Source organism: Panthera pardus, unplaced genomic scaffold, assembly GCF_024362965.1.
Source record: "Panthera pardus isolate Hobbes unplaced genomic scaffold, ASM2436296v1 HiC_scaffold_6, whole genome shotgun sequence".
NCBI classification, from domain to species: Eukaryota; Metazoa; Chordata; class Mammalia; order Carnivora; family Felidae; genus Panthera; species Panthera pardus.
In genome coordinates, this window is record NW_026526991.1 from 84,485,414 (window position 1) to 84,507,170 (window position 21,757).

General features: G+C 34.9%; 1 protein-coding gene across 21 annotated transcripts in view; it reads left to right on the plus strand.

The window, feature by feature from the left end:
* SOX5 (SRY-box transcription factor 5) overlaps positions 1 to 21,757 on the plus strand; it is a 1,011,059-nt gene that overhangs the window by 863,185 nt on the left and 126,117 nt on the right. For 17 of the 21 annotated variants that reach the window (XM_019452504.2, XM_019452503.2, XM_019452501.2 and 14 more), the window contains one exon: positions 17,066 to 17,189. In XM_019452504.2, the coding sequence (XP_019308049.1) occupies positions 17,066 to 17,189 (124 nt within the window). The remainder of the gene's footprint in view (positions 1 to 17,065; positions 17,190 to 21,757) is intronic. The other 4 variants (XM_019452498.2, XM_019452500.2, XM_019452513.2 and 1 more) reach the window with 1 other exon arrangement.

Sequence of the window (21,757 nt, forward strand, 5' to 3'; positions counted from 1 at the left end):
TGTGTTTTCTGCTAGAGATTTTATGGTTTCAGGTCTCACATTTAAGTCTTTAATCCGTTCTGAGTTAACTTTTGTGTGTGGTATAAGAAGGTGGTCCAGTTTCATTCTTTTGCATGTAGCTATCCAGTTTTCCCTGCACCATTGGTGGAGAGACTGTCCTCCCCCTCCCCCCAGTGTATATTCTTCCTTCCTTTGTTGTAGATCAATTGACCATAAAAGCATGGGTTTATTTTTGGTCTCTCTATTCTGTCTCATTGATCTATGTGTCTATTTTTGTAACAAAACCATACTGTTTAGATTACTACAGCTTTGTAATATATCTTGAAATCTGGGATTGTGATACCTCTATGTTTGTTCTTCTTTTTCAAGATTGCTTTGGCTATTTGAAGTCTTGTGAGGTTCCATAAAAATTTTAGGATTCTTTGTTCAAGTTCTGTGAAAAATACTGTTGGTATTTTATAGGGATTGTAAAATTCTGTAGATTATTTTGGGTAGTATGGACATTTTAACAATATTTGTTTTTTCCAATCCATAAGTATGGAATAGCTTTCCATTCCTTGCTATCTTCAATTTCTTTCATCAGTGTTTTATAGCTTTCAGAGTACACATTTTTCATCCCCTTAGTTAAATTTATTCTTAGGTATTTTATTATTTTTGGTGTAATTGTAAATGGGATTTTTTACTTAATTTCTTGTGGTCTTTTTTTTTGCCACTTCATTATTAGTGTATACAAATGCAACAGATTTCTACATATTAACTTTGTATCCAGCGGCTTTACTGAATTCATGCATTAGTTCTAGTAGTTTCTTGGTGGAATCTTTAAGGTTTTCTGTATATAGTATCATGTCATCTGCAAATAGTGAAACTTTTACTTATTTCATACCAATTTAGAGGCCTTTTCCTTTTCTTGTCTGATTGCTGTGGCTAGATCTTCCAATTAATATGGTGAGTATATATGTATATAACTTTAGAATTATTGTATCTTCGTGATGAAATGAAACTTGTATGGCTATTTCTGGAAGCTTTGTATCCACAATAATCCTTTTAGTATTAAAGTTTATTTTGTCTTATATTAAAATAGGTATAATTTAAACTTCTTTGTTTATTCATTTGTTTGATTGATTTTGCCTGATACACCTTTTTTCATCCTTTTCAATACTCTTTAGCATTATAATTTAATTATATCTCTTATAAAGTAGATATAGCTGGATTTTCTTAAAAATGTAATCTGTTGATCTCTGTTTTTTTAATTTATAAGCTTAATCCATTTAACATTTCTTATGATCAAACTTAAGTCTCATTTTATTTATGCTTTCTGTTCGCACCATATTTTGTATATGTTTTTTCCTTTTTTATTTTTTAGGTATTAATGTTTGGTTTTCTTTTGTGTCATTTTTTCTTTTTATTGGTTTAATCATTATCTACTCTATTTCTATTTTTTATGGATTGCCTTTGAAAATTTAACATGTCTACCTAAGGTAAGAGAGTCTGAAATTGACAAATATTGTATTCCTTTTCTTGGATTATAAAATAATATTAAAACTCCATAAATATGAATATTCCTCTTATTTTACATGTCATTGTTGTTGGAATTAGCTCTGATTCTTTTTTAATTCAAGCATTGGTCATTATTTTCATTGAACAAATTATTTTTATTTGCTCATATGTTCACCACTTTCTTCACTCATTCTTTTTAGGTACCTTTCCTTTTTTCTGAAGACATGCTTTAGAAATTCTTTTAGTGAAGGAATTTGTGGTAGACTTTTCCTGAAAAAAAAAACAGGCTTTATTTTGCATTTATTTTTCAAATTGTTTACTGGGATATACTTTGAAGTTGACTGTTATTTTCTTTTATCTCTCTATTGGCTTCTAGTACTATTGCTTAGAAGTTTGTTGTCAAATGAATTATCGTTCTTAGATTGATACCCTGTGCCTGGCTGCTTTTAAGATTTTTCTCTGTGCCTTTGTTTTTCTGAAGTTTTTTAAAAGCGTATTAAGTGATATTTTCTTCTCAGTCATTCTGTTCATATATAGTTGGCCTCTTGCATCTAAGGGTCTATATCTTCAAATTCAGAACAACTCTCAACCATTAGTTTTAGAATAGTGCTTATCTTTATTTTTTTCTATTGTCTTCTAAAATTTTTGCTGGGATTTGTTGGACCATCTCATTCTAGCACCTTAACACTTAACTACCCTTGTAAACTTTCCATCTCCTTATTTCTGTCAACTAAAATCTGGCAAATTTCTTTAGATTTATTTTCAATTTAATGACTTCTCTCATCACCTATATCTAATTACTGTTTATCAATCCAATGAGTTTTAAATTTCAATTATTCTATTTTTCATTTCTTAAAGTTTCAAAGTTCTATTATTTTTTAAGTTTTCCTGAACATCTGTGATAATTTTTCTTTATTTCATTCTATTTTTCCACCTTTTACTTAAGTAAACATTTTAAGCATTGTTTTTATTCTTCATCTGATACTTGACTGCTTTTGGATGTCTAAATATGTTGCTTCTTGATTCTGCTCTTATACATGCTAGATTCTTCTTTATGTATTTGTGAAATTTTTTTAGTGACTTTATGTTTGGCTGAACTTAATCTGTGGGAAATCATCGTATCTAAATTGGTGATACTGGTCTACTGTACTGGGTTGTTCTGCTAGGTTCCAGGAGGCAATATAAACCAGAGACCACTTATTTTTAATTTTGTAGTTTGGGGCTTCACTGACCATATAGGAAGTTTTGATTTCAATTGCAGACCCAAGTTAGGTAAAGCCTGTAGTTGAATAATGGAAGTACAAGTATTATGACTAGGTTTTTATGGTAGTAGAATGTAAAGTCAATGAGATCAGGGATTTTAGTCTGTTGGGGTTTTTTACTATAGTATTTTAAGTACCTGGGAAAATGTCTTGTACATTGTAGGCCCTCAATAAATATTTGTCGAAGAATCATCATCACCATCATTATTCTCATCAGTGGTTTTCTACCAGAGGTATTGTAGAAACATTCCAGTATGCCTGCTTTAATTGCAATATTTCTTTTAAACTTATCTTTCAGTAATGGTATATCCCTCCTTTTTCCTGTGTTAGTACAGGAATCTGAAGGTTAGCTTTTTAGGGACCCAAGGTTTCATCCTGGGTTCTAGTTGCTATTACCTACATTTGCCACCAGTGCAACCCTCATTCTACCCACCTACTCTCAACTTACTAGTCCTCATTTTCTTTTTCAACTTCCCTGGAGGCTCAATCAAAAAAAGATGTTGATTATTATGTAACCAGGATCTATGTGTATTATAGCAGCAGAGTTTTCTAGGATATTTGATATTTAATACTGTTTCCATTATACTTTTAAAATCATGTGTTCAAATAACTGTTTTCAAGTCATGCGATTCAAAGTATTTGTGATTTAAAAATTTTTCATGTAAGTTATAATGTATTTTGTTATGGTAAGATTTATTTATAAGTATATCCTTTATTTGAGTGGCTGTAAAGTGTGATGGTGAAAAACCTGAATTCTAGCTCTTTCACTTACAGTCTGTCTTATTTGAGGCATGCCTCAGTTTCTTCCCTTGTAAAATGGAGGTGATGGAAGGATCTATTTCATTGGGTTTTGGTGAGTTTGGATGAGTGAAAGTAGAATTGTGCAAAAGTCAACATGGAAAAAAAGGATCATGAGAGTTTAGGGAAACAGAATAGATGTTAACATTAACAATCATCTATCAAATACTTTTGGTAAAGGGCAGGCAGATGGAAAAAAATCATGCATTCAGTCCACGTTCTCTTTTCATCTAACAAAACACCCATATAAAGCTAGAATTGTCACAATTTTGATGACATACAGAACATTTCTAATAGTAAAAGCAGTTTATAGATTTAGCAAAATATCAATGGTATTGCATAATTCACCTTTATTTAACTATTGTCATTATATGTGGGCAAGTTATAGTGCTTTTTGCTGTACAGGATCAAGTAAATTTAGCAAAGTAGGGAAATTAGCTATCCTGACATAGATTGTTGCAGGTAGTGTACAGTTCCCTACTGAATGTACCGACAGTGGAATAATTTATAATATTCCTTCTCCACCAGATTTAAAAACTTTTGATTATATAAATGACACTGTGTTCAATGGGTTGTCCAATTACAAAAATATTTCACATTTTCAGCTTAAGAAACATCTAACATGCCCTTTCTGGGAATTTCACACGTTTTATTTTCAGTGACAAATGTTCTAGTGAGTGGCTTACTGCTAGAATGTCTTCAACTATAGTCAAGTGAGAAGCATCTGAGTACCAAGTTCCAACTGAGATTATGAGGCAGTATCCATTGTTATTCAAAGAGCATGGATTTTTCACATTCTAAGCAATAGAACTACACATTAACCTGCCGCTAATATGGTTGCATTTGGGGGCGATGTTTGAAGTGTTATTTTTGGTTTTGCTTGCAGGAATACTTGATGTTAAGGGCTTCTTCCCACAGATACAACATTTTTCATTGCTGCTTCAGTATACACTTTGCATGCTACAAATAAACAAATCCCCATACACTAGCCCTTCACATCAATCTAGCACCTGCTTGCTAAAATATTGAAATTACACACTGGGAAAAGTCTGAATAAAAGAAACGTAAACAGTATAATCACAGTTATTTTCTTAAACAAAATAAAATTAATACGTAGTTTAAGGATACATCTATGTACTTGAATTTTTAGTCAAAAATTTAAAAAACTCTTTTTTAGCATATACGAGTTCATGCCTACAAATTAAACTCTATTCTTCATGTGTTTCCATTACCTTTTAGTCACATTACTTTATGTATTGATATGTGGATAAGAGCAAACAATTCAACTGTGTTCAGTGACACACAATGTATTCATTTGAACTGACTTCCTAGTCTTGTAAAATATGTATTCATTCCATATGAGTAATAAAAAATTACAGTTTTATCATAAATAACATCTAACTGTAGTTCTTATGGTATTTCACTAACGACACATCAGACTTCTTTCTCTCTTCTCCCAAGGAACAATGAAGTGCACAAAACCTAACTTAGCATAATCGATACTAAAACTAAGCTCTGAGGAAGGTCATGAATTGGGGTAAAAAGTGGCAACAGTTATATGCCATGTTTTGGGACATTACTTTGGGGAAGAATGTTAAATCCTGAATGAAAATGAAATAAAGCCTAAAATCCATTGTATAAAAGGAAATGTTTTACTAAACTGTTCCTCTTACAAGACACTGAGACTAAGACATGAGTAGCCTTATCTAATAGTAATTGTCTTTTTTTTTTTTTCTTTTTCAGAGAGAGAGAGAGAGAGAGGGAGAGGGAAAGCTGGGGAGAAGGGTGGAAGGAGGGAGAGAGAGAATCTTAGGCAGGCTCCACAACCAGGGTGGAGCCTGACTCAGGGCTGTATTCCACCACCCTGGGATCATGTCCTGAGCCTAAATCAAGAGTCCAGCACTCAACCAATTGAGCCACACAGGCGCCCCTGTAATTGTCTTTTAAAATAATTAGTGCAATTGACATAAATTGAGCAGGTACTATATGCTGGGCAGTAATTTGGATCCTGTGGATACCAATATGAATTTGCTATGTCCTGCCCTTAAGGCAGTTTGCTCATGGAGACAGACACAAGTAATTTCAATCTAGTGGAATCCCTATATGGAGTACAGAGAGAAGAATGAAACAGTTTGTTTTACACAGCCTGCACACTTCTACCTCAGGCTTCTAACATCTCCTCTTCCATTTGCCTGGAACACTTTCCCCCAGGTTACTGAGAGGTTTATTGTATCCTTTCTTCCAGATCTTTATGGCACCATATCATTGATGCCATATTTAAACTTGCAGCCTCCATCCCGACATTTCTTTTCCTCTTTCTTTAATTTTTCTGTAGTGTTTGTCTGTCTTACTCATTATAATATTCCTAGAACCGATAGTAATACCTAGCACAAGTGGGCACTCAACCCATGAATGAATATATTTTGCTTGGGAGTTTGGGTAATCTTTACAAAGGCAGTGACACTTAAGTTAGGTTTTGAGGAAAAAGTAGTTCTTGAGTAGAAATAAGATGAAGTTTTCAGCTTCACCTCCTGGTCTCTAACTTGAAAACAAGTCAAAGAATAAAAGATCTCTTGTCCAGAAATAATCATAAATATAATGAGGGAAGTGTAAATTAATACAAGCAAGAAATAGAAAATGTTAAAAGCGTTCATAATCCAATGCTCATTGCATAGAATAAATACTAGTGGTATAGGATATTTCAGCAAGAAGTAAACTAATAAAGGTCAAATAATTGGTAATGATTTCAGGAAACTTTGAAATAAATGTTAATATTATATATGCTTTTTATGAAAATCAGAGTGAAAAAATTATTTTTTAATGTGTATTTATTTATTTTAGAGAGAGAGAGGTGCAGAGAGAGAGGGAGAGAGAGAGAATCCCAAGCAGGCTCCATGCTGTCAATGCAGAGCTTGATGCAGGGAGCAAACCTGGGAACCATGAGATCATGACCTGAGCCGAAATCAAGAGTTGGATGTTCAACCCACTGAGCCACCCAGGTGCCCCTACATTTTAGTAGATTCTTCAGTCACATATTAAAGATCTTTTTCCTATTTTCTACCAAAATAGGCTACAAAGAGTCACAATTTAAGATCTTTAAGATCTTTAGGATAGCAATTCCTGTATTAAATATTCTTCTGTGATATGCCAGGCTCTGTAATATTCTATTACATCTCTGTTTTTTTCTGATTAATTTTCAGATCATTAAAGTAGTATGTATACACATTGAAAATTTTAAAAACACTGTGGACAGAAAACATAACACAAAATAAAATGTAAAATAAACATGAAAATCAAAGTCAAAATGCCATCCTTGTGGTAAAAATGTCTTAAAACATAATAGAATTTTATCCTTGCAAGATAATTTAAATGTGATCCATTTTTATGCTGAGCACATAATATGGGAATTTTGACAATGTTTCTATACTCTTTTTAAATAAATCAGTATTTTTATTTCAGAAGATTATTACGTTTTTGTTTTATAGTTAAGTAGACTCAAAAATAAGTTCTAGGCTTATTGTTTGGTTAAGTATATGATCATGGGTAAATCTCCAAATTATTTGTTTGCCTTTCCAATTTCCTTATTTTCTTTTTAATTTTTCTTTAACGTATATTTATTTTTGAGAGAGAGAGACAGAATGCAAGCAGGGGAGGGGCAGAGGGAGAGGGAGACACCTACAGGTTCTGAGCTGTCAGCCCAGAGCCCCATGCCGGACTCGAACTCATGAACTATGAGATCATGACCTTAGCTGAAGTCGGCTGCTTAACCGACTAAGCCACCCAGGTGCCCTATTTCCAATTTCCTTATTAATAAAATTGAAATAACACCACCTGACCTGCTGATCTCCAAGAGGCAGGATAAAGTATAATTGGACTAATTTATTTCAAAGGACTTTATAAAAATACAAAATAATAATATAAAAATAAAAAATAATCATACGTGATTCCAACACAAGATATGATTATTTCAAAGCACATTTAATCCTGCTTCAGATAGTAGTGACATTGTATATTTTTTGATGTGGTCTTTTAAATTTGTTTATTTATTTATTTTTTTAATTGAGGTACAGTTCACATGCAATAGTGAAATGGAATGGAATGGACCCTTTTTTTAAAGCATACAATTCAGTTGTTTTAGTATAGTCATGGTGTTTTGTAACCGTCCTCACTGTCTAATTCCGGAACATTATCATGACTCCAAAAAGAAACCCTGTATGCGTTAGCAGTCATTTCCAATTTAACCCTCCCCACAAAGTGATAATATTTTGAGTGATAATATTTTGAGATAATATTTTAAACAACTTATGTTGAACTAAGATTTATGTTGCATGAGAAAAAAAATCACTAATAATCTATTGTAGGCCATTGAGCAAAACATCATAAATCAGAAATCAATAAATAGTGAATTTTATTAAATTTTCTAATGATGGTGTCCTGAGAAATATAATTGAAAAATATATTATATTTCATGTTGGCCATTATATTTTATGTTGTCTTTCATTTGCATGTAAATGACAATTGACAGAGTAATGCATGATATAAAATAAGATTGTATTAGTATTGGCAAAGCCTGATTCTGTTCATGCTAACAGAGAACATACATACTCATATGAACTAGGCTGTTTTGTTGTCAGGAACCATGATAAGTAATATAAATAGTCACACGCATTGGAGGGAACAAATAGCATTGCATTATAAAGAAAGACTTTGCTTTTATCAAGTAACAGCTATCGAGCTACATAAAATATTGCCTTTAAGAAATAGGTGATAACCTAATCCTGAGTAATGCATCATTTGAGATATTTTAATCATTGCCTTTTTAATTCTTTCATTCAGTGCAAAATTGTCCTTGGCAAATTGAATGGCTGTTTTTCCCATACTCCTTCACAATTGCTTTCTTATTTAACACCATATTTTTGCCACCCTCAAGTTTCTATGATTATCAACCTTTAAAATAGAGATTTTTCCTTAAGTCAGCAAAGATACTTTGTTTAAGCATGTTTCATATTTATAAGAAATGCCATAATTTTGGTTGATATGAGTTTAATGTATATTAAAATGGTGCTTTATAAGAATGTAATGCCTAAGTGTTGAAAATAAATAAAAGGTGCTATTAGACAAGAAAACTACTTAGTTGAAACCTGCGCAGTAGTAAGAATGAAATTTTATTGCTTTAAAGTGACAGAGGTCTTAATTCTACATCATTTGAAAGTGGTTGTATGCTAGTAACAATGCCAACAATGAGAACATCATGCAAAAGTAAAAATGCAATAGTGAAATGAGCCATTGAAAGGAAGAGTCAGTGACCATATAATATTTCAGTTTCTATTATATCTAGTAGCAATCTGGTTAAAAAGAAATGACAGTTGCCCTGAAGGAAATAAAGTGGAGGTATTATTGTAGTAGTAGTTTGGAAAGAAAATTGCACTGTGTCTTGACTGGATTATTTCTCTATCCTTGTAAACTATCTCTACCTCTCTGTGGTGCTGCCTCTTGCCTTCTTTATACAAATTGAGTTTGTATCATCTAAACTCATAGGGCCCAGGGGCCCTTTGGTGACAGAGAGGAGGAGGAAAGGGGGAATTAGGAAAAGAAAATGTGACAGGCAGTTTTGAAAAGAAAAGCAATTTTCCTTGTGGGTCTGTTCCTAAATAGGAGTTCTTCAATGCAATATTTTGCTTCTGCAGAGCAGTCAGTCAGAATCAAGTGCATGCTTGTGCTGTTTTGTGGGGCTTGGCACTGACAGGTTTTATTTAGGAGGGGTGGGAATCCAGGGGGACTGGATGTGGGGAAGTTAGTAGTTTGGCTATATCAGCCCTGGAGGCAGAGTTAGCACTTGCGATGGGACAAAAGTATTTGTAGTCATCAGATAACTTTGCAGTCAGCTTCAATAGCATCACTCTGGGTTTTTTTCCTACTTTTTTTTTTTTAATTTTGGCAGCCAAGCTCTTAGTAGAACCATCTGTCTTTCTATTAGTATTTTTGAGGCCTGTTTTGAAGCCACTTTGCTTGGCAAAGTCACTTTCATCCTTGGAAACGATTTTTAAAAAAAGTTCTGTGGCTTTTTGCCGAAGAAGAGTACTATGTAAAAAAATCCACATGGCTGTTCATTTTTGTTCTAAAAGAATATGGCTACTTTGTCTTTGTCTTAAATCACATGAAATTAGAGGTGATACAACTCCAGTGTGGCTATTGGGAAGTGAGAGGCAGGCGTAGCAATTTTAGCAGTGTTTTTATGTCTCTGTAGCTCTCAGTGAGATTTTCTTTAGTTTTCCTAGTAGATTAATTGGAAGATAAAATTGACTCCTTTACTCTTAATTTTAGTGTAGTTTTTTTTTCCTAAAAACCATTGCATTGGATAGGATAAACTGACAAATCTACTTTCTCTTATATGAAAAGAAAAATCACAAACTGTTAGTGGTCATTGAAGATCCCATGCCTCTTCTTGCTAATGGTAGAAAGTCAGCTTTGTGATCCTGGTTACTCCAGTTTGGGTAATTATATCCTGCCTACCTAAACCCCTCTTGTTATCTCATTTGGATATTATATTCTTCATTTTCTCAAGAACTACTGTGTACTATCACTGTGTGCTTCTAAACAGCTGCTGTGTTCTCCCCTGAAGATGGCTGAATTTCATCTGTAGGTGAACTGATCCCTAAAGATGATGTGTGCTTGAACACAACAGTACTCATCTGACTGAACTCCTGAGGAACATTTGAAAGTTTTAGATTTTACATTTTATTTGTACTTGTGATAACTTAAATCATACAGCTGCCTTTCATTATAACATCTGTGTATGTAGTTTAAGCAAATGTACCATCGTAACCTAACTTCCTCTTGTTTGAGCTCTCACACAAATTGCTCCTTGATACTGATGTGGAGTCCCTCTAGTTATTTGATTTCTGTATTTTTCCAGTCTAGTAAGCCCTTCCAGGCCTCTCTTCCTGGGGTAGAGCCCAGGGCCCATTGTCATTCAAAAGCAACTTTGGTTTCCTCTTAATGTCCTTGCTGAATTTCCCACAATCTCCTTCTCTTCCCCAACCTGAATGCTGGAATTCACCTTCTCTGCTCCTCAACCACTGTGACAGGAACTCTGAGAAAAATCACAGGAAAGGGAAGACTCACAGAATGTATATATATTCTCATATACCCACATGTATATAGCATCCCCCCCATCATTAATACCCCCCTTTTTTCTGAATATTTCTTGGCTTTTTCTCCTCATTTCTAACCCTCCTATAACTAATCAAGCCCTCATAATCTATTGCCAGGTTGACTCAATTAGCTTCCTGTCTGGTCTCTATGCTTGGTCTTTTAAATCTCTTCTCCATATGCCCATCAGAGTATTCTACCTAGCCTACTCAAAATCCCTTGGTTGTTCCCCACAGCCTCATGGGGAATTTCATGCTTCTTACCCTGACACACAGACTCATTTAGACAGACCTTCTCACCACTGGTTTCCTCTTACTTTTTCGTTATCCCAGACTGCCCAGATGGTGTCCCCTTCACATAATGCTTTTCCTTATCCCTGTTTCTTTCCTCATGTCTGCTCCTTTGCTTAGAATTCTTTTCCCACCCTCCCGTCTTTTTGCCTAGCTGATTCCTACCTGCCTGTTCAGCCCCTGTACCTGGTATACCTATCCCCATGAGGCTTGCCTTGTTTTCTCCTGGCTACATTAGGAATCTCTCATCTGCTTCCATAGTCTCCTACACAGGTTTCTGTTACTGAATTAATGGCAGTGGATTATAGTTACCTATATACCTATTTGCCTGACCAGACTCAGAGCTCCTAGAAGGTAGGTGTTATGTGTGAACTCATCTTTGTATCCCTCGTTACAAAAAAGTGCACGTTCTGCTTAGTGAAATTATTGATTGAGTGAATAAACTAATAAACAGAGGCATGTGACTGAAAGCTAAAGGAATAATCTTAAGTACCTACTTGATGTATTAGTTTCAGGGAGTTACTAAAGGGTTTTGCAATAGAACATTTACATAAAATATAAAATATTTAACTATGGATAATTGATATGTACTAACTTGTTTTTTTTACAAGTATCCTAATGTGCCTGGCTTGTGTTGGATTCTTAAGATTTTAGAGGGCAAGTTTACACTATGTGGTAGAGTGATAAATGATGTTGAAACATAATACACCATCTTAAAGGAAGTAGCCTCTTAAATTTATTGTGGGTTATTCTAACTAAGGAGTAACATGCCACCTATTAAAAGGACTAAAATTTTGTGACAAAAGAATTTTATTGAAACTTAATTATTAATGTCACACATTTTAAACCTTAATTAGAAGCTTAAAAGGAATTTCACGCATTAATTGAAAGAAAATAAATGAAGTTAATAGTGAATAGGATTTGGAAGTACTCAAAACTTCAAGTATGTAAGTGTGAATTACTAACCATATAAGAAACTAGTTTTAGAATTTATCCAGACATCATTATGCTATTTTGGTGTGATCTGTCTGTTACTCCCAAAGGGTGACTAAATTTCAGCAGAAGTGAACTGAAAATTAGTTAAGATACAGCAGTACTACAATTGATGCTCATTATTTTCACTAGTTGAGTTTTATAAAGTTGCCATGAACACTGAATTAGCAAGTACCAAACAGTTGCTCCTGGGAAAAATACAGATGTAGGTTCCTAAATGCCTTTTGTCACACCGTTTTTATCACCTGATCAACTTATAACTTTGTTTTATGTGTGTTTCATTTTAAAGACACCTTATTAATATTTATTATTGATTTTATGTGCATTTGAAATGGTGAAATCACCAACAAAATGTCTTACTAGTATGCGCATGTCTGTGAGTGACTGCAAAAGCACTGGTACCAGTAAATTTGGGGAGGGGGTAAGGAGTAAATTTCCGACTGGCAGATTTGCACATACAGATTCTACAAATAGTGATCAACTGTATTTTGAGATGCCTTTGTAGTTGCATATGTGGATTAGCCACACTTTTTTTTTTAATATATGAAATTTATTGTCAAATTGGTTTCCATACAACACCCAGTGCTCATCCCAAAAGGTGCCCTCCTCAATACCCATCACACACCCTCCCCTCCCTCCCACCCCCCATCAACCCTCAGTTTGTTCTCAGTTTTTAACAGTCTCTTATGTTTTTAGCCACACATTTTGATATTTATTTTGTGTTTATTCTGAGTTTTAGTACAATGCTCTGTAATCTGTTGTATGATAATCTAAAGAAAACCCATCATTGGGACAATGAACTTCGTCTTATTCACCACTATTGTTCCTTTCTTTCCCTTGTAGTTTCAACTTCCCCTCCAACTTCTCTTATTGTGCAGGAAACGAGTACTAGATTAAGAGTTAAGACATATAGTTCCAGTATTAACTTTGCTCTTACTTTGAGGTGGGAACTTGGACAATTTATATGGCCAAGGCAGTATTTTCTTCCCATTCAGCAGAATGATTGTGTTGTGCCAATCTCTAGGATCTTTGTCAACCCTAAAACTCTGTTATTCTATATATGCAGATCTTGGAAAATTTAGGTTCTAAAACAAATCATAACACTAAATAAAAATGCATTTCCATAATTATACTAAGATAAAAGGCTTAGACTACATAGGTATTTAAAAGCACAGGAATATGTTACAATGTATTCTTTCAAATACTCAAATTTTAGGGTGCCTGGTGCAGTCAGTTAAGTGTCTGACTCTTGATCTCCGCTCAGGTCATGATCTCATGGTTCACGAGTTCAAGCCGCATGGGGCTCTGTGTTGACAGTGCAGATGCTGCTTCAGACTTTCTCTCTCCGTCTCTCTCTGCTCCCTACTCCCCAGTTCATGCTATCTCAAAATAAATAATTTCTTAAAAAATATTTTTAAATAGATGTAGTTTAAAAGATGGGAATATAGGGGTACCTGGGTGGCTCAATTGGTTAAGCATCTGACTCTTGGTTTCGGCTCAGGTCATGATCTCCTGGTTTGTGAGTTCAAGCCCTGCATTGGGCTCTGCTCTGATAACACAGAGCCTGCTTGGGATCTCTCTCTCCCTCTTTCTCTGTCCCTCCCCAGCTCTCTCTCTCTCTCTCTCTCTCTTTCGTCTCTCTCTCTTTCTTTCTCTCTCAAAAAATAAACAAATACCTGATACAATTTCTTTTAAAAAGATGGGACTATATAATTTGTTCTTGTTTTTTTATTCATGAATTATCAAATGTAGTAGTTTCAGCTGCTGTGCTAAGCTCTCTAGAGGTACAATAATAAGTAAGTTACAACTTCTTTCCTAAATAAGCTCATAGGTCAAAAGGGAGGCTCAAGTTATACAAGTAACTATTATTCAATACAGTAAGTATTGTATTAGCTTTATGAGGTTAAAAGAAGTAACAGTTCTTTCTCCCTGAAAATTGGCACCACAAGAAAGAAGTGTTTCACAGGCAGACACGTTATGTGGGTCTAAAAAGCTTTTGAAAAATAAGTAGAATTTTGCCAAGAAAAAAAGGAAAAGAGAAATCACTCAAAACAGAGGAGAAAATACTTTAGAGCACACTCAGGCATGGAAAAACACCGAGTATGCAAGGAACTCTTCGTGGTCCTTTGAGGCAAAAGTACAGGATCTGAAGCAGGGCAACATCTCTGGAAAGATAGACCGAGGACAACTTGTGAAGAATCTTGAATACCATGCTGAAGGGTTTGGTTGTGACTCTCTAGGAAAAAGCAAATCATTAAAAGTTTCTCACAAAAGGGACATATAAAAACAGATAAAAGACTCAATTAGAAGGAATTCTATGAGCAATCTGACTTAATGTCTGGTTCTATCCTGTGGGCACCAAAACCTGTAAAAGTCAGGCAGTGTGCCTTTCAACTACTTACATACCTGAGGGTGCTTTGTGACTCAAGGCGAAACATGAAGACAAAAAGATTAGTTGACAGTGACTGAAAGCATTCTATACAACTGTACTTCTCCAATGTGGATGCATGTTGGAAACATCAGGGGAACTTTAAAAATGCTGCTGGCTGGGTCTCACCCCTATTGATTCAAATTCAATTGGCGTGGGAAGAAGTCTAGGCATTGAGAATTTTTCAAAGCTTGCCAGGTGATTCTAATATACATTCAAGTTTGAAAACTGCACTAAAACAAGAATCTATTGTTCCTGCAATTCTAGAAGTTATGTTTCCCCAATTTTAAGCTATCTGAAATTTGGATACTTCCTATAACCCTTCTGTGTGTTTCATTTGGAGTTCCTTTCTTCTTCCCTCTAAAATGCTCTTGTTAAATTTATGTGTACATCGTATAACCAGTGGTGTCTTCGAAAGGAGCAGATGTACTGTGTAAAATATAATAACTTACAAACAATGAAATATAAAATATATACAGCAGCTGGGTCTGTTCGTTTCCTTGCTTGGTATTCTGGTCAGTGCCCTCTTCTTGCACTGAACTAGCCCCCATGCTCCTTTGTCTTCTGATTTCTACCTCTTATTTTGCCCACTTATGCAGTCTCTTAATTTTGAGTCTTTAGTCAATTGTTTTCCATTGGTTTTTACATCAGGTATATCTTTCCTCCAGTATGCTCAAAAGAGCCTGGCTGTAGTGATATAAACCTTTCGCTCTAACCTTAAGACACTGTCTTTTTGTATTCCTGTTTGTTGTCATTCCCTTTTAGTTTCACTCTAGTGGCAGTGATAGGTTTAAAATCTTTTTGGCTAAAAGAAATGCCTTCCAATTTAGAGTCATTGCTGAAAACAGATCTCTCATTCTTATAGTGCTTATTTTTCTCTCCGTCTCTGTCTCTCTTTCCCCCTCCCTCCCACCCTTTTCTCAAACATCCCCCAACCCCACCCCACAGTGCATACACTCACCAGCCAAAATCTCAGGAATAGCTCAGAAGTTTACCGTAAAAGATGAAATAATGGACAAACTGTAGGTGGACTTTTAAAGTGAGAAATGATGAGCACTATGGGAATCATAAGTGCCCCAGGAATGTTCAGTGCCAATGGGAGAAAGAGAAAACAAATCTGAGGGAGTGTTCAGGGTTGCTGTTAGGATTCGCAACTGAATGAATTTGCAGTCTTTTTTGGATATTTGTTTTCTTAGTCTTCTATCATTATCTCCACTGTAATGTAATGGGCATAGGCTCTTGCTTTTCTTGTTTACTCTTGTTTTTCTACTGCCAAGCTCATTTTCTTGTACATGGTAAATGTCAATTAAATATTTTCCAGGGGTGCCTGAGTGGCTCAGTCACTTAAGCATCCAACTTCGGCTCAGGTCATGATCTCATGGCTGGCTCCTGAGTTCGAGCCCTGCGTTGGGCTCTGTGCTGACAGTTCAGAGCCTGGAGCCTGCTTCAGATTCTGTGTCTCTCTCTCTCATTCAGACGCATTCCCTGCTCATGCTCTGCCTCTCTCTCTCTCTCTCTCTGTCTATCTCTCTCTCTCTCTCATTTCCCAAAATATAAATAAACATCAAAAATTTTTAAATATTTTCCAAATAATTGAATTAATGTGTGGAAGGAGTAGTAAGAGAGAATAAAGCATCAGATACTTGATTTTTAGCATGATCCTAAATTCTTGGTCATATATTTAATAAAAACACCATCTAATAATAATGTTCATCAAGGAGATTTTGCTTAATAATTATTTTGGGGAAATATTTTAGTTATGATAACCACTGTATTAATCAGTAATGTGATATTGCTGCATAAATGACTACATTAGGTTGTATTCCTAGAAATCTCTGCTCCATTCCAAGAAGATAGTTATTCTGTTATGCTGGGTTATTTATTTACTGATGTGAACCCCATATCCTGAGAATGACATCTGCAAATTAAAGTGTATTCCATAGATGGCAACCAAAACACAGACCATGTGGTTTGAAGAGTGGTTCAATTGCTTGTCAAAGGATAGATGAAGACAAAAGAGTGTATGTAACACAGAGCAGGATTCAAGGGACTGATTTTAGACCTAGTCTAACTCTCCCCTTCCACGGCCATGGACAAGTCGGTTCTCTTTTGGCCCCAGTTACCTTTCTATAAACAAAAGGGAAAGTCTTCATAACTCTCTAACCTTCTTTCCCAGCTCTTTTGTTCAAAAAATGTCAATCTTATGTGGACATGGGAATTATATTCAAGTAATAAAAGCTATTTATATGTAAAATGATACCAGTTTAGTTAGTTTTATTTTAGAAGGTAGAATTAGCCATAAACAGGATTTATAGAAGGAGATTTTAGTTCAACCTCAGGGCAATTTTTTAACCATTACATTAATGCAATAAGAAAAAGCCTTATTGTATGAAGTAGTGATGCTTCATGTGGGGATCATGTAGGGAAATTATTCATCAGGTTAGAAAATGAACTTGGTAACACCTTCCAACTAGAGTGTATTCTAATTTTGCTGTCTAAGGCTTGACCTCAGGACCAGTGTTTGAGCAAGCTTGTATGCCAGTATATTGAATCGAATAAATCGTTTTCTTTTGTCATAAAGTAAGGAGGGCGGGAACCATGGAGCACCAAAACTTCGTCTCTTTGATTCGCTCTATCACGTTCAGCAGGTTCAAGGTCAACTGCCGCCATTAATGATTCCCGTGTTCCCTCCTGATCAACGGACACTGGCTGCAGCTGCCCAGCAAGGATTCCTTCTTCCTCCAGGCTTCAGCTATAAGGCTGGATGTAGTAAGTACCATTGATTTTCCATTTGGGAGTGGGTGGAGGGCATGGCTTTAAATTAGGCAATTTAATGTTCCTGCCACACCAAGAAATGACATCACTCATATAGCATTTTTATTTTAAAGAGGAAACACACCAAAAGTGTAGAAAAGGATTTATATTGTTTTTTAAAAGAACGTAGATTATTTCTACGCTTCTGAAGCCAATATTTGCTCTTAATAATTCAGTTTCATAACTTTCATTTTTCATAATATGAATATAATTTTCAGGTTCAATTTGTTTTTGCAAAGATAAGATAGGAAGATGCTTTTCAATTGCTTTCCATTGCCTTTTAAGATAAACTCATTTCCTAATGTGAATTAGTTGGCCTTTCCTTATCTGTCTCCTGCCTACGTTTACAGCCTAATTTCTCACTAGTCTTCTTTTAGTTCTTAGACCAAACCATACTCTTTCATGACTCTGGACTTACAATTGTGAGTGTTCACTCTCTTTAGTATTCTGGACATCTTTCTTTTTCTTTTGTTTTTTTTTAATATGAAACTTATTGTCAAACTGGTTTCCATACAACACCCAGTGCTCATCCCAACAGCTGCTCTCCTCAATGCCCATCACTCACTTTCCCCTCCCCTTCCCTCCCTTTTTTTTCCCCCTTCCCCTCTCCCATGGTCTTATGTTAAGTTTCTGAGAATATTCTGAACATCTTTCAACTCAGATCAGGGAGAACTTGCCTAACCTAGTTAGATCCCTTTCTCTTAGTTCCTTTGGATCCTGTATATTTTCCCTTTTATTTTAATTTTATGTAAGTTCTATGAGAGCAAGTGCTGGCTCTGTCTTATTCATTGTTATATCTAAACTTTTAGTACAACATTCAATTACTTGTTATGAATGAATGAATGAATCACCACTTGTTACAAACACTACAAGGGCATTTTTGCACTAAGTGAGAAGTTATTCCAAGATAATTGTTTATATTGCTTACTAATTTTAGATGCTGGTGATTTTATGACTTTTTTCTTTTTTTATCAAAACTGAAATTGTATATTGTTAGTTGTGTAAACACTCTAATATTTCACTTTCCAGAATTTAAATAGCCAAAATGCCAACTATAATCTGTTAAATAAAAATCATAACAAATTCCAAAGAGAGAATAGACCACTAAGCAACATATCTCCTGGAACATTATTACCATGGCCAGAAAGAATATAGAGAAGTCAAGCTCATTAAAATATTTTTATTGATAAAAGTAAAACATCATCGGAAACAATTAATGAAATATGATCATCTTTTAGATATTCATGTAGAATATTGTATTGTAAAGCCCAGTATATGTGGGTTCTTTTATATTTTAATAAATTGTCCCATTAACATCTTGCTATGCTTCAGTATTTATTGCATTTGAGAAACTCTATCCAACATTGCTAGAGATCAGATCTAAGCTTCCTGTAAAAATGATGTCCTGGATTTTCACATTTTAACATTTATTCTTAGTCTTTAAACATTTCTCTATATAATATTGAAGAAGTGGGATGCATTTTTTTTTAAATATACAAAGCCATTTGAGAAGAGTAGATTGCAGCTACAGAGTCTAGGTAAAAGTGAACTAAACTCAGGACTATAAAAATTCACACTTGTATGATATTTTTCCCTTTGCAGTTTTGAAACTACTCTTTCACGTCTTTCTCTCGACTTTGGTTTCATGTGTTTTAAGATGGTGTTCTCACTCTGGGTCCTGAGTTTATTCCTTTAATATTATTTTCCACATTATTCTATCTTCGTAGATTGATTCATTCAGAAACACCAACATTTTTTTATGATTAAGGACTATATTTATATTCTAAATATTTAAGTTGTAAGAATAATTTAAATTCTAAATATAGGATTTTAAACCCTGTTGCTACACTAAATTCTGAGGTTTTTTTTTTTTTTTTTTGACGTTTATTTTATTTTTGGGACAGAGAGAGACAGATCATGAACAGGGGAGGGGCAGAGAGAGAGGGAGACACAGAATCTGAAACAGGCTCCAGGCTCTGAGCCATCAGCTGGAGCCCGACGCGGGGCTCGAACTCACAGACTGCGAGATCGTGACCCGAGCTGAAGTCGGATGCCCAACCGACTGAGCCACCCAGGCGCCCCTAAATTCTGAGTTTTTAATCATAAAATTTTGTTTTGTTTTGTTTCCATTTTCCTAAGGAATTGCTATTCACCTTAAACGCACATTGCCAATGTGTTTTTTGGTAATCTTGGTTATTAAAAAGAAAAAACAAAAGACACTTTTGAAAATCATCAGTTGCCTGAGATTGCACCTGCAATATGTATGTATAGACGAGTTCTGTTTTCCAGAAAGGCATTTTTTAAGTAACTGTAGAAATAAGTCCCATCAGCAAATATTGTACTGAAGAGAAAACCATGTTGGGTATGAACAATAGAGTAACTTTGGGCCTGGAAAAGGTCAAGGACACCTCTGCCTCACTCCCATTTGCCAGAATTGGCATGCTAAATTTGTTCAGTGTTAATGTGATGTGGCGTGGAGAAACTTCTCCCTTTCTAAAATCGTTCATGTATTATCCATTTGATATTTATGCCTTTGGTGCTTAAAATTACAAATAATACCATTTCTTTTGTAACCTTGGAAATTAAGTAGAATATAGCCTTTACAGCCGCTGGCAAGCCTGAACCTAGTATCATGCCAAACCCTGAAACTCAGAAGCCAGTGGCACAAGAAAGGACCACCCTTGTTGACACTCTGGCACTTTGACTCAGTTTGGGTGGAAGCACTAAGTAGTCCAGGCTATTTCCTCACTAATCACATTGCAGGAAAGAATAGAGATAGGAAAGGACATAAATCTTGCCATCTCTCTTCAGTGGGTCTCCTTATTTTCTCCCCAGAATTGTCAACAATACGTCAGTTGTTTTAATTTGAGTACGATTACCTAATTCTCAATGAAGAAGACTGACCAACTCATCTCGATTTGTGTTTCAAGTGACTATCAAAGACATATTTGGTGGTATCAGAAATTCAAATGCTTTTCATCAGTCCATTCATAGAAAGTATTGATGATAAATTTTTCCATTTAGACTATGTATCTTGATCAAATAAATAAAATAAAAATCTCTGGAACTATACGAGAAAGTTCAAATGTTCTCAGGAGGGAAAAGATAAGAACATTAAGTTGGGGAACCTAAGCATCACAATTGAGTGGGCATCTGCTGTTTTCAAAAAAAAAGAAGCTTTCTGTTGGACATAAAGATATTTTCTCTTTGAAAAATATAATAATGGAAGTATGGCATAGAATGGAGACCTACTGCTGGATTCTCCCTTAACTGTTAAAATGAATGTCAGTAAATAATAGAAGGATAATTTAATAGCAGTACAACCAAAGACTTCAGAGCAAACTGGCTACATAGTAAAGAAGTTTTAAAGAATGTTGTAGTCCACTCGTATCCGTGAATATGTAGATCAGTTTACAGATATTGATGTATTATCAGAATCTCAGGTTCTGTTTTGGCATTTGCTATTAATGAAATCAAGTATGAAACTGCACTTCTTCATGGATCCATATCTAGTTATTACTTTTCTTACTTATTTTTTCAATGTTTATTTATTTATTTTGAGAGAGAAAAATGAGTGGCTGGGGGAGGAGCAGAGAGAGAGAGAAAGAGAATTACAAGCAGGCTCTTCACTGCACAGAGCCTGACGAGGGGCTCAAACTCACGAACTGTGAGATTATGGCCTGTGCTGAACTCAAAAATCAAATGCTTAACTGACTGAGCCACCCGGGCGGCCCCCTACTTATTTCTTAATATCTAAAAATACTTCCAAACTTCTAAGGTGGTAGAGATAATGGTGTATTATTAAGTTTAATATTTTTAATACATATAATAACTTGAAAATAATTACATAAAAACACTGGTTTGATCAATCACCTCAATTCATAGACCATTCCACACAGGGGAAAAATTAATGAAATAATCTGTATTTTTAACTTGTCAGTTCTATGAAAACTGTCAACTAAGTTGCTATATGTAGACACACCCCAATTTTTATAGTGCATAATTAAAAATCCCAATTTTAAATTATGTTTGTGGGCACCTGCTCATTTTAATCAGTAAACTCTCATTAAAGTTCTTGGAATAAATTTTAAAACTAACTAAGTTTCCAATACTGAATAATAAAATAAATGGTGTAAAAATGAATTGGTTCAAGTACACTTTGGATGGTTGAGGAGTCCAAGGACCCAGTACACTTCCCTCTGCTGAAAAGTCTAAATGAAATCCTAACCTCTTAACCAAAGGGTTCAACCTGTGAACCACAAAAGTTGTTTCATCTAGACTTTTGTGAAATACAATGTACACACATTTGACACCTAGAGAATACTTCATGTTGCAAGAAGACCCCACTTTTGTGTTCACTCATATGGCAAAAAATCTAACAAATTTCACAATAATATTGAATGTGTATATTGGTTTTAGCATTTTAAACTTGAGAGAAACTTTTGACATAAGGTGGTTGAAAGTCCTAAGTTTGGCTAATACCAATTTCACTGATTCCAACTTCCAGTTCTCTTTCCAGGACA